Below are 18,882 nucleotides of genomic sequence, written 5' to 3' on the forward strand. Positions count from 1 at the left end.
TTCATTGAACCTAAAATTTGAAATGACATCACAACAGACAACAATGTGGCAATATATCGCACCTAATAAAAAGCAATTCCTGGCTCAATATTTGTCATTTATGCATATATATTTTTTATTTTTAAATAGTGGAGATGGATTTCAAGAGGTGAGAATTGCCAGGGGCCCTACAACATGATCTTCAAATGCGTTCATTCTATTCTCTGAAATATTGCTGTTGTTTTCCCTGGTTTATTTGACTTAAAGGAAAATCTTATCCTTCTAGACAAAAATGTGTCAATTTATTACATGTTGGAAAGGAAAACATGAACTGAATATGAACCAGTTTAATAAATAGTTTGATTGTGGAAATAGATGTAAAGTATTTAAGTTCAATGCTTATAGTATATTTTCTAACTTAGCTCTAGAAGAATCCATGTCATACAAGTGTTTAGGTTTGTAGAAGTTCAATCAGCTAAGTATTGAGATTAGTTTAATTAATATTTAAAATGTTGTTTTAAAAAATTATAAGTGTATTTATATAGTGTATTTACTCCTCCTTGAACCGTCACCTTATCGTGGTGGAGGGGTTTGCGTGTCCCAATGATCCTAGGAGCTATGTTGTCCGGGGCTTTATGACCCTGGTAGGGCCACCCAAGGCAAACTGGTCCTAGGTGAGGGATGAGACAAAGAGCGGTTCAACAAACCTCCAATGATGAAAACTTGGACGACGCTTTCCCTTGCCCGACGCTGGTCACCGGGCCCCTCTGGAGCCAGGCCTGGAGGTGGGGCTCGATGGCGAGCCTGGTGGCCGGGCCTGCACCCATGGGCTCGCCGGGCACAGCCCGAAGAGGTAACATGGGTCCTCCTCCCCATGGGCTCACCACCTATGGGAGGGGCCAAGGAGGTTGGGTGCAATGTGAGTTGGGTGGTGGCGGCGGGACCTTGGCGGTCTGATCCTCGGCTACAGAAACTGGCTCTTGGGACGTGGAATGTCACCTCTCTGAAGGGGAAGGAGCCTGAGCTAGTGCGCGAGGTCGAGAGGTTCCGCTAGATATAGTCGGACTCACCTCGACGCACAGCTTGGACTCTGGAACCAATCTCCTTGAGAGGGGCTGGACTCTCTACCACTCTGGAGTTGCCCCCGGTGAGAGGCGCCGAGCAGGTGTGGGCATACTTATTGCCCCCACTGAGCCTGTGCATTGGGGTTTACCCCGGTGGACGAGAGGGTGGCCTCCCTCCGCCTTCAGGTGGGGGGAAGGGTCCTGACTGTTGTTTGTGCGTATGCAACAGCAGTTTGGAGTATCCACCCTTTTGGAGTCTCTGGAGGGGTTGCTAGAGGGCATACCTTCTGGGATTCCCTCGCTTTGCTGGGAGACTTCAATGCTCACGGGCAATGACAGTGAGACCTGGAAGGGCGTGATTGGGAGGAATGGCCCCGATCTGAACCCGAGCGGTGTTTTGTTATTGGACTTCTGTGCTCATCACGGATTGTCCATAACGAACACCATGTTCAAGCATAAGGGTGTTCATATGTGCACTTGGCACCAGGACACCCTAGGCCTCAGGTCGATGATCGACTTTGTGGTCGTGTCGCCGGACTTGCGCCATATGTCTTGGACACTCGGGTGAAGAGAGGGGCGGAGCTGTCAACTGATCACCACCTGGTGGTGAGTTGGCTTCATGGTGGGGAAGATGCCGGTCAGACCTGGTAGGCCCAAACGTGTTGTGAGGGTCTGCTGGGAACGGCTGGCAGAGTCCCCTGTCAGAAGTAGCTTCAACTCCCACCTCCGCAGAACTTCAACCACGCCCCGAGGGAGGTGGGGACATTGAGTCCGAATGGGCCATGTTCCGTGCCTCTATTGTTGAGGCGGCTGACCGGAGCTGTGGCCGCAAGGTGGTCGGTGCCTGTCGTGGCGGCAATCCCCAACCCGCTGGTGGACACCGGCGTGAGGGATGCCGTCAAGCTGAAGAAGGAGTCCTATAGGACTTTTTGTCCTGTGGGTCTCTGGAGGCAGCTGATAGGTACCGCAGGCCAAGCGAACGCTGCTTCGTTGTTGCTGAGGCAAAACTCGGGCATGGGAGGAGTTTGAGAGGCCATGGAGAACGACTTTGGACGGCTTCGAGGAGATTCTGGTCCACCGTCCGCGCCTCAGGAGGGGAAGCAGTGCAGTGTCAACACCGTATATGGTGGGGATGGTGCGCTGCTGACCTCACTCGGGACGCTAGGGTCGGTGGGAGGAGTACTTCAAGACCTCCTCAATCCCACTAACATGCCTTCCATGAGGAAGCAGAGCCTGGGGACTCTGAGGTGGGCTCTCCCATCTCTGGGACTGAAGTCACCGAGGTGGTCAAAAACTCCTTGGTGGCAGGGCCCCGGGTGGATGAGATACCGAGTTCCTTAAGGCTCTGGATGTTGTAGGACTGTCTTGGTTGACACGCCTCTGCAACATCGCATGGACATCGGGACAGTGCCTCTGGATTGGCAGACCGGGGTGGTGGTCCCCTCTTTAAAAGGGGACCGGAGGGTGTGTTCCAACTATAGAGGGATCACACTCCTCAGCCTCCCTGGAAAAGTCTATTCGGGGTTCTGGAGAGGAGGGTCCGCCGGATAGTGAACCTCGGATTCAGGAGGAACAGTGTGGTTTTAGCCCTGGTCGCTGAACAGTGGACCAGCTCTTCACCCTTAGCAGAGTCCTGAGGGTGCATGGGAGTTTGCCCGACCGGTCTACATGTGTTTTGTGGACTTGGAAAAGGCATTCGACCGTGTCCCTCGGGAATCCTGTGGGGTGCTCCGGGAGTATGGGGTACCGGACCCCTGATAAGAGCTGTTCGGTCTCTGTACAACCGTGTCAGAGCTTGGTCCGCATTGCCGCAGTAAGTCGAGCCCGTTTCCAGTGAGAGTTGGACTCCGCCAGGGCTGCCCTTTGTCACCGATTCTGTTCATAACTTTTATGGACAGAATTTCTAGGCGCAGCCAGGGTGTTGAAGGGGTCCGGTTTGGTGGACTCAGGATTGGGTCACTGCATTTTGCAGATGATGTTGTCCTGTTTGCTTCATCAGGCCGTGATCTTCAGCTCTCTCTGGATCGGTTCGCAGCTGAGTGTGAAGCGGCTGGGATGAGAATCAGCACCTCCAAATCCGAGAGCATGTTCCTCAGCCGGAAAAGGGTGGAGTGCCCTCTCAGGGCTGGGGGAGAGATCCTGCCCCAAGTGGAGGAGTTCAAGTATCTCGGGTCTTGTTCACAGTGAGGGAAGAATGGAGCATGAGATCGACAGGCGGATCGGTGCGGCATCCGCAGTGATGCGGGCTCTGCATCGGTCTGTCGTGGTGAAAAAGGAGCTGAGCCGTAAGGCAAAGCTCTCAATTTACCAGTCGATCTACCTTCCTACCCTCACCTATGGTCATGAGCTATGGGTAGTGACCGAAAGAACGAGATCGCGAATACAAGCGGCTAAAATGAGTTTCCTCCGCAGGGTGTCTGGGCTTTCCCTTAAAGATAGGGTGAGAAGCTCAGTCATCCGGGAGGGGCTCAGAGTAGAGCCGCTGCTCCTCCGCATCGAGAGGAGTCAGATGTTCTCAGCTTTTATTTTAAATATCTCAAATATCTCAGTATATCTGTATATATTCAGCCTTGAATTGCTAACATCAGCTGGAACTGAATAGACAGGTCCTAATTTGTAGTGTGCCAGAGTACCTGATTTTAATATGACAATGTTTACAAATTGAGTTGAATTCTTTTATTGTAGTCACATTAAAATTAACTCAAATGCTTGACTTTAATGTGGACAGAGCCTTTGGTATAGGAATTTCTGCAGCAGTACTAGCTTTTGTGGGGCACCGCCTGTTAGAGTTCATTGTGTTATGTGTGTACTAGAAAAGCAGTAAAAAGCACAGCTTTTAAAACTGTGCAGATGTCACATTTCACAGAATAGCAATGTTGCAGAGATTGCCTTGTGTATGAGACTGAAGCACTGGAAAAAAAAATCCTGATGCTTGTCCTTGGTGTATCAGCTACATTGTTACGGTCATTTTGAAGCAAATGAGCCGCAGATGTTTTAGTTATGGTCATTTTGCAGAAAATTAGCTGTTGAAGTAAGTAAGCTCCGGTTGTGCATTTGAATTAAAGTCTTTTTAAAATAAACAAGCTACAATATTGGTTTGTGCCAAAGAAATTACCAATCATCTTTAAGGGCTGAGCAAGGGAGTCATCTGTGAGCAGGCAGAAGTGAACGCACTAAATTCCCAATAATCGTTTTATTCTTGAAAGTACTGTACATTAAAATAAATTCAAATTTGAAAAAGTTCCAAACTAAATCTTAATCTATCTATCTAAATAAAGCTACAATTTTCTGATTGGCTCACTGACTAACTTACAAGAAATTCTTGGCTATTTGTAGACAATCTAAGGTAAAATGATTTTCATGGCCCTGAGGTTCATAAAACTTCTCCAAAAAGTGAATTTAATTAAGTGAAACTGGAGAAAATGGTAATGACGTTTCACATTCAATAGTGAGAAAGGGCTATCTCAATGGAAGTTGTTATGAATTCCAGGACTTTGTCATTTTGTCTATGATTTTATTTAAATTTTGTGGATACTCTTGTGAGATTTGCAGAGTTTTAATTTAACAAAAGTGTGTGGGACATACACGCTGACAAAAGAGCACAGTCATAAATGCATGTGTGACAAATGTATACAGCTAAACAGCTGCTCTTTCCAATTCAGAAACTGGCTGTTGGAGAAAAGTGCAGGAATTTAATTTACAAAAATGACAAACCACTTGCAAACAGAAATTTTATTAGGTTTAAATTTTGGCGTGTAATGACATTCCCTACTGCTTTTGAAAACCTCATGAGTACTTTTAAATGTAAACCATATGTAGGTACAAGGAAGGGAGGACAGACATCTTAGTTGGGATAGAGGAAGGCTTTATACCTGGCTAGGAGGCCATAGTGGAAGAACCAAGTGAACAGGCTTACCAGAAGAAAGTCACTCCCCCACACAACAGGTGGTAGTGTTCATCAGGGCTGAACCCGATTAGGACAACTACAGGATGGCATGGAAATTGGAGACTGACAAGGTTTTTGGGTACAGCCAGAGGGCACTGCTGGGGAAGTACTGCCCTGGCTCCTGTCCAACTTGGGCAGGAGATTTTTTTTTTTTTGCTCTTTATTTCGCCTTATACAATTTCTCATATTAGGAATTTGTTAGTTTTCGCATACCTCTTGGGGTCAGAGCGCAGGGTCAGCCATTGTACAACTACCCCGGGAGCAATTGAAGGTTAAGGGCCTTGCTCAATGGCCCAGCAGAGTAGGATCTCTTTTGGCAGTGACAGGGATTCGAATCAGCAACCTTCGGGATACCAGCGCAGATCCTTAGCCTCAGAGCCACCACTTCGCCCAATGGGAAGCAGTTTGACTTTAAAAGGGAGCACGTGAGGCAGTGGGGAACTTTTTCTTAGAGGAGGAAGGAGAATTGTAGATGGTGTATTTTTGCTGGTGTTTTGTAGAAAAGGTATCTTTGTCAAATAAAAATTATTTATTTCAATCTGAAATTGTGTTGGATATTGCTGTGTCTGTGGTTTGGGCCTCAGCAGTGCCCCCTAGTGGTTACTACAGACAATGTGATTTTGCATCAGTGCATTAATGTGTTATATGTACTGTCTTGGTGTATTTGTTGCCTTGTTTGTGAAATATATGCAGTAAGTTAGCCTCCCTCTTTAAGAGAATTGCCCAGAGTGCTGTGCAATTTCAAGCAGGAACAGAGATACAACCTGCTGGCAAATTTAATTGAGCACCTGAGTGTTAAGAAGCGCTTCAACAGATAAAGAGGTGAATTATTTGGGAAAATTATGTACAAGTGCATTATCCCAGTATCTAGTGAAATCATCCAAATTTTTAATTATAACCTAACTTTGCAACTCCCACAGTGCCCTCCATAATGTTTGGGACAAAGACACATTTTTCCTTGATTAACCCCTTTGCTCTACAGTTTAAAATTACAAATCAGACAATTCAGACACGATTAAAGTGCACACTGCAGACTTTCATTTAAGGGTATTTTCCGGTTTGGTGGACTCAGGATTGGGTCACTGCTTTTTGCAGATGATATTGTCCTGTTTGCTTCATCAGGCCGTGATCTTCAGCTCTCTCTGGAGCGGTTCGCAGCTGAGTGTGAAGCGGCTGGGATGAGAATCAGCACCTCCAAATCTGAGAGCATGTTCCTCAGCCGGAAAAGGGTGGAGTGCCCTCTCAGGGTTGGGGGCGAGATCCTGCCCCAAGTGGAGGAGTTTAAGTATCTCGGGGTCTTGTTCACGAGTGAGGGAAGAATGGATCGTGAGATTGACAGGCGGATCGGTGCGGCGTCCGCAGTGATGCGGGCTCTGCATCGGTCTGTCGTGGTGAAAAAAGAGCTGATCCGTAAGGCAAAGCTCTCAATTTACCAGTCAATCTACGTTCCTACCCTCACCTATGGTCATGAGCTATGGGTAGTGACCGAAAGAACGAGATTGCAAATACAAGCGGCTGAAATGAGTTTCCTCCGCAGGGTGTCTGGGCTTTCCCTTAAAGATAAGGTGAGGAGCTCAGTCATCCGGGGGGGCTCAGAGTAGAGCCGCTGCTCCACCGCATTGAGAGGAGTCAGATGAGGTGGCTCGGGCATCTGATCAGGATGCCTCCTGGACGCCTCCCTGGTGAGGTGTTCCGGGCACGTCCAACCGGGAGGAGGCCCCGGGGAAGACCCAGGAAACGCTGGAGGGACTATGTCTCCCGGCTGGCCTGGGAATGCCTTGGGATTCTCCCAGAAGAGCTGGAAGAAGTGGCCAGGGAGAGGGAAGTCTGGGCTTCTCTGCTTAAGCTGCTACCCCCGCGACCCGACCTCGGATAAGGATGAGGAAGAGTATGGATGGATGGATGGATGGATGGATGGAGGTTGGAGGGCCTACATGCAGGGCTGGATGCAGATTAACATCATATCCAGGACGGAGCAATTGCAGGTTAAGGGCCTTGCTCAAGGGCCCAACAGTGCAGAGTCCCTTTTGGCATTTTACGGGATTCGATCCTTCCGATTGCCAGTGCAGATCCCTAGCCTCACAGCCACAACTCTGCCACCTGTCTTAAGAACTCAAGGGTAAATATTATCTGGTTCTGGAGATTTGTTTCATTTCAGCGTATTTAATCCAAGCTGCACTTCTCCCTCTACAATTTCCAAGTCACTCGGTATCCCCTAAATAGTCCTTTTTAAAGCTGGGAGGTTATCTACTGTCTCACATTTGAACACCTCACACAAATGCAGAATCAGCTTTTTCACTGCCTTTATATTTTAATTCCCCTTTACTATTCGTGAGTCACTTCGCCTCCTCCTTGACTGTTCTTTTTCTACTAAAATACAGAAAGAGTCTCTTTGGGTCATCTTTCGCCTTATCTGCTATATTCCTCTCTAACTACCTTTTAACCTTCTTAATATCCCTCATAATGTCTGTCTTCATGATCTCATACTCACTGTGATTCACATTGGAGTTAACAGTTTTATATACCTTATATGGGTGCTTTTTTTTATTATTTGCAACTTCTTTTTGGCTCCTTAGTTACCCACTGCAGAGTTTTTCAAAATTTCCTATACTATGCAGTGTACCTGTTCTGCACTGAATGTAAAACATTTTTAAACCTGTTCCACTGCTCAACTTTCTTCACACTTCAAAGCTTATCCCAGTTGATCCTCCTTAGACTTTGCCACATCTGTTCAAAATTTGCCCTACCTGCGCTATACATTGGATTGTAACATCTAAATCCCAAGAGATGTACAGGGTTAATTGTATTTAAATTCTGAGCCCAGCAGAGTGTTGGGGTTAATTTTTTTTTCCTGATTATATTTTCTGTCTCTTATCTGCTCCATTTGATTTCTGATCTATTTGCACTAGTCACAAGATGCGTTACTACACGATATGTCCTATGTACATGCAATGTGCATGCTGTCTACTCTTTGCACTTTTTTTTTTTTTAAATGACTCATTGGTAAGAAAAAAACTCATTTCTCATAAACCCATATTTGTTCCAGGAGAAACAGGATGCCATATTTATGATGGACTGGCACCCCAAATGGCTAATTCCTGTCTGGTTCATTGTACTGCTGGGGTGAACTCAGAAGCTGAGCCCATGAATTGAATTAAGTGGGTCTGAGAGTGACATTTTCTTACAGAATGTACTGTATTTAAGAAAATTACAAAAGTGAATTATCATGCTTCATGGACCAATTTAATATTTCCATTTTTGAATGAAATACTGTATATATACAAATGACCACAAAAAACATCCAAACGTGTATTTTTCATGTTTTACTGAAGTCCAAAAAAAAAAAATTCAAGAAGTCAGCAGTAAGAAAGTTATTTCCTGTTAAAAAAAATAAAATGAATAAGTACTAATTTTAATATGCTATCCTTTCCTTTCTCCACATCCCTTTTTCATCCTGTTTCTTTTCAATTTCAATTTTAAATCACCACTGACAATTTCTCAAAGAAAATGAATCAGAGATACCTGCTGTTTTAGTAGCAGGTTGCCTCAAACTGAAAATGGAGCCCACTGTACAGTATAAAGGTCGACTGGAATGAAAAATGTCATCTTCTTGTGAAAAACTACTCTTCTTATAGTTAATATACCAATCAGATATTTGTTATCACCATTGCATGCCTTATAGTGAATGATCAAGGGTTATGTGCAGTTCTTAGTTAAAATATTCATTCACCTATGAATCTGAGACCCGACAACTTGGGGAAAAAAACTTCACAAATCAGATATCTTAAAATGCATGGGAACTTATTTTGAGATATCTTGAATTGCACTTGAGAGATCTCAAAAGAAACACTGTCAAGATAAATGCATTTAAGATATAGTCTAATTTTCAGGTATCTGTAATATATTAAAATGCATTTGAGATATCTCTAAATGTTAACTCATTTTGCATACCAAATCTGCCATTCAGTGAAATTTTGAGTGTCATCAGCAAAAAGGAGGACTTACAACCTGTGGCTGTCTTCATTATGGCACACATAGTCAACAACTGCAGTCTAACAAAAGTCCTAACACAGTTCTTACAGCATGTTTGTGTTCTTACTGAAGCAAATAATATTCTGCATTGCGTGTCCTCATGTATTAATAGGTCCATTACACACACTTTAATAAGCATGGCCATGCCTCTATAAATACCTTACAAATAAAACACAGAAAGAGTATGGACAAATTAGTCATGTCGTGGAATAGAAAAGCTTTCTAGAAACTCAAAAGGCTGGCACTAAATTAGCAATTCACTTTGATCAGTTTAGATAAGATTAGATTAGATAGAATGTCATTTGATTATCAAACACAATACAGCAGTCCAATCTGTGCAATGGTCCTACTTGTCCAAAATTATAAATGATGGTGTAAGAAATCTGAGAAATTCATTTTCAGGTTTTAACTTCCTCTTAAACCCAATGGATATAACAGATGCTCATGTTGTCATTGACTAAATGTGAAACTTTTGCAGTGTTTTAGGCAAAATACTTATTAGAAGATGTAGAAAACCACAGACCCTATAAGCTAACCTAGCTGCACCCCTACATACTGAACACAGTGAATTAAACTTTACTAAAATAAACATAGATGGTCTTTACAGAATAATCACTCAATTAATAACGTTCACCATTTCCTTGATCTGGCCTCTACAGGCTTTTTAAAGAAGTCTCTGTCTCGCTAATCAACATTATACTCTGTCTAGTTAATTGTTCATTGGATTCTGTCATTTTCCCAACTTCAAAACTTATTTTTACTGAAGAAGAATAATTCAGATTGTTCAAAACATATTAAAATTAGATCCATTTTGAGAGACATACACAAAAGGCATACAAAGTGTTCTATAGTGGACAAGGTGTAGATTTTGAACCACATTTCTATTGGTTTAGTCCCCATCGGTGACTCTGTGTTAAGCATATCACTTAGCATATCTATCTTCCATCTGGAAATTGTGCACTGCAAGTGAGCAAATGTAATGTATGCTGATCTTGTTAAGTCATGTTGGGTAAAAGCATTTGCTGAATAAGCAATAATATTTATGCCCCATGCAATACATAAGAAATTTGACAAAAACAAGAGGAAACCACACAGTCCATCAAGCTAGTTTGGTTGGCTAATAGCTAAGTATTAGTATTTAAAATCCTCAAAGGCAGGAACATTATTTTAGCTTAAGGGTGAATCACATATTCAAGGACATCAGTGGAAATTAAGGAGAAGTGCATTTAGGACTGCATCCAGGAAGCACTTCTTTACTCAAAGAGCTGTGGGACTTAAGCTACTGTGACATGCATTTGAAGCAGAAACCATGACAACCTTTAAGAAGAACATGGAGAAGATATTGGGACAGCTTCGCTATTAGCTAAACAAAAGGGCTTGATGGGGCTGAACTTGTTTCAACCTTCTTATGCTCTTATGTTCTATGTTCTAAGTTGTCCTAATATCTCATCCAGATACTTCACTGTGGTCAGTGTTGCAATAATTGAATGCACAGTTATGGAATCAAAAGCTTTCAAAAATGTATAATTGGCTAACAGATTATAATTTATTTTATTGATTAATTTAAAATTAAAACATATTTTAAGTGCATTTTTGCTTTCTTTGCAGCAGTCTTAGCTATGGTAATGCAAATGCCTATTGCAAAACATCTATCGTCTGCCACACTTGGATGGTGCACAGCCCAAAATCGCAGTAATCCTGGAATAAATAACGGCAACATCATTCATTCTAGCAAGGCAGCTGGTGCAATTCAATTTGACCAGGCTATCCTTCACTCTTTGAGGGCTGAATATTTTTTCCAAAAACTCAGTTTTCTGAAAAGCACCCAATGCATTGTGTCATATCATTCCAGGCTTGTTTTCACCTAGAAGGTAGTTGGAGTGGCTCAGGGGCAGAATGAGTGGCATTACCAACTGAAAAGTGATCTATCAGGAGGGAAAGTGTGCCACTCCAATTGTAGTGGTAGTATGGTGGTTAGCAGGGAATTCAAATTCGATTCCTGCCTACTACATTAACGTTTTTCGTTAATCGCAAGTTAAATCAAAACTTAGGACCCGCACTGTTTTTGTCATGATGCCATGATGTCACCCTTGGTGGAGCCATGTTTTCTCTGGAGTTATTTATTGCAATTTTGTGTTAAAAGTTTGAACTCTTGTTATTACTCTGTCGTTGCCACTTGCCCAGCACTGTTGCTGTGTTGTATTTAAACCTGCAAACCAGTAGTTATGACTTCACAGCAGGAATGCATGGTGGGCCGGCTACCTCTTTGTCTTCGTACAGCAGGTGGACGATGGTGGCGGCTGCAGTGTGACCCAATATGTTTTGTACCTTTTGTCATCATAAGTGGTGTTCCTCCTAGGCGAAAGCTGCTGTAGGCGTATCAGCTACACGAACGTGTTCAGCACAACCATCAGCTGGGGACCGATAGGCTGATGCTGGTACCTCACTTTTGTTTTCGATATCCATCTCCAGATCACTTGCATCAAACTCAGTGTTCGAAAAGTCAGAGTGTGATTGAGCAATAATACGTAAAACACCCATGGAGTATTTTGCTTTTCACATTTGTTTTATTCTCGGCAGATGTCGATGCCATTGTAGAGGCTGTTTGCTCTTTACTACTCACGCACGCGCAGGGAATCGGGTCAAATCATCAAAGCTACGTAACTTAACTTCAACCAAACAGAGTCGAACTAAAAGATAAGGGTGAGTTTTGTCATAGTTTACAGCCCATTACCGTCCTCTACCCCTGAATTTCGACAAAAGTCAACATCAGCCCTGAAAGAGTTAATATTCTAGTTTGAATTAAAGAGAATTTGTTGCAACCTTGTCATGTTCTACTGACTAAAGAAAAGTAGATAAGCAACTGTTGTAAAATTAATATTAAACCCCCTTCCTTTTAATATTAAAACTTTTCCTGCATATCCATTAGCTTAGAATGTAAAAGAGTGATATCAAACTTTGTACTAAAATCTATAACAGTTGTCCAGTTGTACAAATGTCTTCATTCTGTAACATTCAACAGGCTAAAGCTTCTGATATTGAAAGTGATTTCTGAGAAGGTATGGAGACTTCCCAGTTTATTTTTGATCAGAAGACAATTGCTAGCTTTATCAAAACTGTTTTTTTTTACATTAAGTGTTCATAATTGGAAACATTTACTGAATTATGATAATTTCTGGAAGACATTTGTACAGACCTCGAGATTTTAACTCAGTTCCTAGTGAAATTTAGCCATGTAATTGAAAGAATGAGTGCAGGGCCGAGGCAACGTGTGCTACACTGTTACAGCAATATCTTGGTTAAATGTGGAAAATAAATTGGCAGAAGTTTGATCAATTATGGTCTCTATATTTCAAGAGAACAAATCCAAATGTAAAAATTCCATACACTTCTACTGTTTTAACTACATTATACATTAAGAAGCTCATAAAAAAACAGTAAGCAGCTATGATCAAAAAAGAAGACTTTGCTCATACCTGGTGTGACAGATCGGACAACCACAGGCTTCTCGCTGCCTGCCACAAAACCAAATCCTAGCACAGGGTCTCTTCTCATTTCCACCTTGCGGGGGGCTGGAGGAATAATTGGGTTTCCTTCAAATCGCACGTCTTCAAATGGTGCTGTATGAGTCATGTGACTGCAAAAGAAAATGACACAAAGTTGTCAAAAATGTAGTAATACATTCAAACGCATACCTTAAGGTTGCCTTCTGTACTACATTTCTTATATGTCATGTGTCACTCATAAGCGATTAGGGGGCAGTTAAAGGACCTGACAAAGCGCAGAAAACCACAGGATGGGGAACCAAGTTAGTGTATTAATGCTTCTCTCAGAAAAACTGAAGAACAAAAGAATATGGCATCAAACATCATCCTGAAGTCCGAATCCTGAAGTCCGAAGAATTTCTGCACTACTCCCATCTTGCCCTGAGGACTTCACCTCCGGTCGGTCTCTGATGACGTTTGTTCGCCATTGATTGTCAACTGCTATTCACAAAACCTGACCATTGTACTTGCTCAAGAAAGATTTCTATTGGACCACACAGTATACGGGGACAGATCCCCAACCCTTAATCTGTGTCTCTAAGTTTTCTTCACATATGACATACAAATGTTTTCACAGCATTTTATTGTGTAATGTTACATAAATATCTGACATTAATGACTATATAAATTAAAATTACAACTACTAGAAGGGAAAAAAGGCCATACAAGGGTGGGATGTTGACACGATAGGTTGCTCTATCACATTAGGTGCTTGATCACTCTTTTAATAGCTTGATTTCCAAGCTGGCAGAAGGAGTGTCAAGATGGCGCTGCCACAAAGCTACAGTCAAGCTCACCTGGGGTGCCCTTAGTCACTCTTGTGGAGTTCTTCTGGCAGTCTGTGAACTAACAGTATGTCTCTGAGTGAGTAAAGGTTTAGATGTCCTTGCAATGGACAGGCGTGCTGTCTTTTAGACTTGTTTCTGATAATTTGGCTCCTTGTGACACTTTGCAGTACTTGGGAGATGATATACAAAAAAAGGATTAGGAGTCTGGACCTAGCAAGCAAAGCACAGTTTGTTACTGGTATAAAGGATAGTAATCGTTATTTAAAAATGATAAACTCTTGGAAAGGAGGTCCATAATTCACAGAGCACAGAGAATCAGTTTATACTTAAATTCAAAGCCAACACATAATCTTTGAAGAAGAGCAAGCCAGACTGCCCTGAGGAAGTCTGTATTAACATGAGCTCGCAAAGCTGGTGCATACGAGAATGAATCAAATTCAGGATGAAGGATTACATATTGGAGCGTGTTAATGCAGTTTCAGAGACTTGTTATTTAGGTCTCCATTAAATACCCTGGGCTTGGCTTTGGTCAAATTACTACAGAACCAAAACAGTTAAGAGACAATATTTTAAAGCATTGCCTCCAGTGTGTGCATGTTGTCACATTACATCATGCTCCATTTCTTGATTTTATAATTGTTTGCTTTTTTAGGGGATAGGTGGTATAAGAGAAGAACAACTGTTTAAATTTAAAGCATTCATTTTCATTCCACCTTTTGTTAATTGTTAATGTTTTCTAGGATTTTGGCACTATATACTTCAATTTTTGACTTTAACTATAGTTAGTAGTAAGGTTTTATATTACAGAAAATAGTTTTCTTCAATTGGGTGGCATATTGGCACAGTCGCTAGTATCTCTGCCTGAAGGCTAAAGATAATGAAGCTTCAATCACAGCCTGCTACTGTCGGTGTGGAGTCTGCAGTTTCTCCCACAGTCTACATGGATTTTTTTTCTCTAGGTACTCCAGTTTTCTTCTAATATGCCAAAGATGCACATGTTAGGTTAACTGACTCTAAAAGACTTGTGTGTGTGTGTGTGTGTGTGTGTGCAAGCGTACCCTACAATAGGCTCACTTCCCATAAGCTTCCCAAGCATCAGCTCCCCATGACTGGGAAGTTGTTAAGGCAGACAGCCAAGCAGTTGGACCAAAAGATGGAAAAATGCTGAAGCAAAGTTTAGAAATAGGATAGGGTTAAGTATCGGGAAGTCAAAAATAATGTATTGTAAAGTAATGTGGCAAGTCCCCAAACTGCTACCTGCAGGCCAAAAAGGCCTAACAATGTGGTACTTGCTTTAAAAGTTAAAACAAAAGAGCAATAACATTCACAAATTCTCAAACATGCCTTATAAGAGAAACTATAACAATCTGGCATGTAAAGACAATCCAAACTTTAATCTTAATAAACTGAGAGTTTATTTAACAAGAATAGAAAAACAAGGAAAACTTTTTTTTTTTTTTTTTAAAAAGGCAATCTGAGGTGAACAAGTCCCAAAACACAATACAGAAGCACAAAAATTCAAGAAGCCAGAAAAATGAAGAAATAACAAAACTCTTAGTAAACGTCAATGCAATCTTAATGCACCAAGGCTGGGTTTCTCTTTCTGGCTGACTTATAAAGCTGAAAAGGAGGATCAAGCAGTAATAATATCAAAATGGCTCCATCCACAGTGGAAACAGATTTAAAGTTACAGAGCATGAATAACAAATAATAAACAAATCTAACAGAAATCTTTCTTATATAATACACTACCGTGGCTGTCCGTTTGTCTGTCCAGGATTTTAAATCACCTGTAGCTCGCAAACCATTTGACCTATTGACCTGACATTTGGTACACATATACTATGTGACCTCTGTTGTCTGCTTTTGGGTTGATGATTTTTATTACTCATTTTATTTTTATTTTATTTTATTGTATAATCAACACTCGGCAGCAGACAGCAGGACGGCCGTGCGCCGCATTCGAATCCCTACCACCTTTGCTGTCACTTCCCCTACCTCTTCATATTGTAAATCATTCTTGAGGAAGATTGAAGACTTAAGTGCCAGCTTAACTGAAAAATTAAAGAAAACGTATTAAGTTATAGCAACACAAAAACTGACTTAATCAGTTTTAACACGAAAAGATGGCGACAGAAGAAGAGAAGAAGTGAGCCGCTAGAATGGAGAAAAGAAGAGTTGCTCACAAAGCAGCAAGCGCATCAAACTCTGAGCAAACAAATGCTAAATGTACAGAGTTAGAGGATGAAAACTATAAGTCAAGTGTACTCAATGCACGTTATCGTGCAGTATGCGGTTATGGTAACTTCTATAAAACATGAAAAACAAATCAAAAACAGGCATAAAACGGAAAATAAACACAAGCAAGGCCAAAATCCTGGTTGTAACACAACACATGGTTTGTCATCTCATGCAGATGCAACATGCAAAACAGCTCAAAATGGCGGCAACCATAAGAAAAACATAATGAAAGTGAGTGAAGACTCCAAATATTTTTTAAACATACTGAAGAAGAACACTGGTAAGAAAATGAATTACTAAAATGAATTCCATGTGTACGTAAACTGCAAAAAAAAGGAGGAATGGTTTAAGGAAATATAAGAAATGATCACAGAGCAAAATTAAAACCTAAACCTAAAACTATATGCATAACAGAAATATGAAAGTAAGTTGGAAGACATATTTCATTTAATTGCCGTTTATAACTATAGGCTATAATGACATGGAAAAATATAGATTTAACAAATCATTTTTTATTTATCTGTGTATTTCTCAGGAACTGTGTTTAAAACACACAGAACACCTGTTATCCTGAGATGTTTCTGTATCAGGATATATGTTTGCAGCAGATATATTTTTCTTGACTGCATATAAAAGACTCTGGATTAAATGTGAAGGAGCATTATGGCTTGTACTCACTCTGCTATTGAACATGGAGCAAACCAATAGTAGCAATCAGGACATTCCATATAAAGAAATAATACAATGTAGCAATTAACAAAGGTTTGTAGTGTAAGCTGGAAAAATATGTAATAAATACTTCTCAAATGTTTTCATTGTTTGGAACCAAACTTTAATTATCTGTGGCCAGAGCTGATTTTATGGTGAAGGAGTGTAGAAGCAGAATACATAAGTAAGCTTGAAATCTGCACCCTGGATGTGAAAAAGAGTGCTACTCAGTGTGGACAAAAATAAGCAAGCACTCATGACTCAAATACTGTTTGGATAGGAATCTCCCTCACTGCACCCTTTATGCTGTTGTAGCATGTCCATCCGTTTTTGGCTGTCTGTGTGTCCATTCGAAGATTAAAACTTTAGAAAAACTGTGACAAGAACAGGCCAGCCATCCCAAAAGCCTTGTCTGTTCTATTCACCTAGATTGTCTAAAACAACATCAAGTTGAAATTTGAAGGACCCTAATGTCCTACTGACTACTATAGTACTTTCATTTATGGTAATTTATTCCATATGCCTATATTTCTTTGTGTGAAGAAAAACTTTCTAACATTTGTGTGAAATCTGAACTTAAAGAAGTTTCCAACTGTGTCCTTATGTTCTTATTGTAGAATTTATTTAAAAGTAACAATTGGGATCTTCCATACCAATTCCTTTCAGCAAAAGTCAAAGCAGAAAACTAATTATACTACTAGGTCTTTCTTGGGAAATTAGCTGAATAGATTACTTTGAAGTTGTTTTATCTACCAAGGGATAATGTGTAGTGTGAATGCTGCTATATTCATAGTGTAACGTTGATTATGTCATTGCTGGTCATGTGCTTTTCAAAACTGTGTTGTGTAAATAACAAAAATCAAGACATTAATGAATTACAACTTCTCAATTACAAGACAAAACATAAAAATAGCAGCAGAAATGGGCACCTTGTGTGTCCAAACCCCAGAGTACAGTATGTAGAAAACACATATGAAAGGTTGTCTAAGGCTGTAGGAAGAGTTTCTAAGGCCAGGTTTATACTTCACGTGAAGCGACACATTTCTGAGGACCTGCTCAGAGGACACATCAAATGAACGCTGGGAACACGGGGCAGCCATGATGTGTGCACGTACGTGTTCTGAGCGTAAAGTATAAACGAGCCCTAATGGTTGCTGCCTGGCTGCTTGGCATCACATGATGATTTCTTAAGGTAGAGATGTGACATCACTTAACAATGACAATAAAAATTATGAGATGTAAGCTCCTGTATCCTATTATTGGGTTGAAGACAAAAAGAAATCCTTTTTCAAAAGCTCAAACATAGTTGCACGGTGGCACAGTGGCAGTAAGGAGACCTGGGTTCGCTTCCTGGGTCCTCCCTGTGTGGAGTTTGCATGCTCTTCCTATCTCTCTGTCTGCGCGGGTTTCCTCCAGGGGCTCTAGTTTCCTCCCACAGTCCAAAGACATGCAGGTTAGGTGCATTGGCGATCCTAGTGTGTGCTTGGTGTGTGTGTGTGCCCTGCGGTGGGCTGGCGCCCTGCCCTGTGTTGGCTGGGATTGACTCCGGCAGACCGTGACCCTGTGTTAGGATATAGCGGGTTGTATAATGACTGACTGACTGACAAACTTAGTTTGAAATTTATGCTTAGTGTTTTCAATTTGCTTTGTTATTTTTTTTTTTTTACCCCGATTCTACCTTCTCCTTCAGTTTTAATGCAAGGTTTTCTGATTTTCAGTTCAGATCCCTTCTTGTCTTTAGGACAATTCTATGCCTTGCCCCAATATACTAAGAAACATAATTCCAAATTTTTACAGCACATCCACGCTCAAACTAGTGGTCAGAGCTGAGTACCTGCCTAAAATAAGCCATCTCTTGTAGAGCAAACAAAAACACAAAGTCAAAGGAAAACACAAAGCAAGCTAGAGATAAGTGTGGTTGTCAGTTATTAGTCTGATTGTTATTACTCCATTATGAGGCTAAATGATTAGAAGTAGTGGGCCCTAACTCTTGAAATACGATAGTCAGATGCCAGTGACGTAAAATCTTCAGGGACTACAAGAAGGTCTCTAGTAACTAATACTCTAATTACAAATTAGATTATTAAAAGATAGTGAATACTGTAAATAGCCATGTACTATCATTAACAGACACAATGCAGGTAGTATAGGGAAATAAATGTCATTTATTATGTAAATGGATCACATTTCATTAATAATAGTTTTAAAAAATGTGAACAATTGTTTCATTTCTTTCCTTAGAAACCTTTAAATGTTCTTAGATAAACACAGTCAGGCCTAAAAAGAGGTGGTCAATGCATTTCGGTGCCATACATAAGCAGTACATGACTGGTGTAAGGGATCAGAGTTAATTGGAAGTGACAAGCACCATTCCATAGCCATTCACGCGGACGCGTCAATCCTCTTGTGAGAACTGGGAGTCTGCACACTGACTGATGTGTTAGCTCCCCGAAGGGCTGTATTTGCAATGCATTTTATTTTCCTTATTTTTCTGTTGTATTCTGCATTTTGGGCCCCCATGTATAATTAGGTTAAGTATCATAAACTAATAAAGAAAATGAAAATTATCCTTTTTTAAA

The 18,882-nt window shown here is 41.2% G+C and overlaps 1 protein-coding gene across 5 annotated transcripts in view; it reads right to left on the bottom strand.

Moving 5' to 3' along the window:
- The window catches only part of frmpd4 (FERM and PDZ domain containing 4), a 787,881-nt gene that overhangs the window by 159,899 nt on the left and 609,100 nt on the right, over nt 1–18,882 (bottom strand). For all 5 annotated transcript variants that reach the window (XM_039743624.1, XM_039743625.1, XM_039743626.1 and 2 more), the window contains one exon: nt 12,498–12,658. In XM_039743624.1, the coding sequence (XP_039599558.1) occupies nt 12,498–12,658 (161 nt within the window). The remainder of the gene's footprint in view (nt 1–12,497; nt 12,659–18,882) is intronic.

The sequence above is a fragment of the Polypterus senegalus genome, chromosome 2, assembly GCF_016835505.1.
Source record: "Polypterus senegalus isolate Bchr_013 chromosome 2, ASM1683550v1, whole genome shotgun sequence".
NCBI classification, from domain to species: domain Eukaryota; kingdom Metazoa; phylum Chordata; class Cladistia; order Polypteriformes; family Polypteridae; genus Polypterus; species Polypterus senegalus.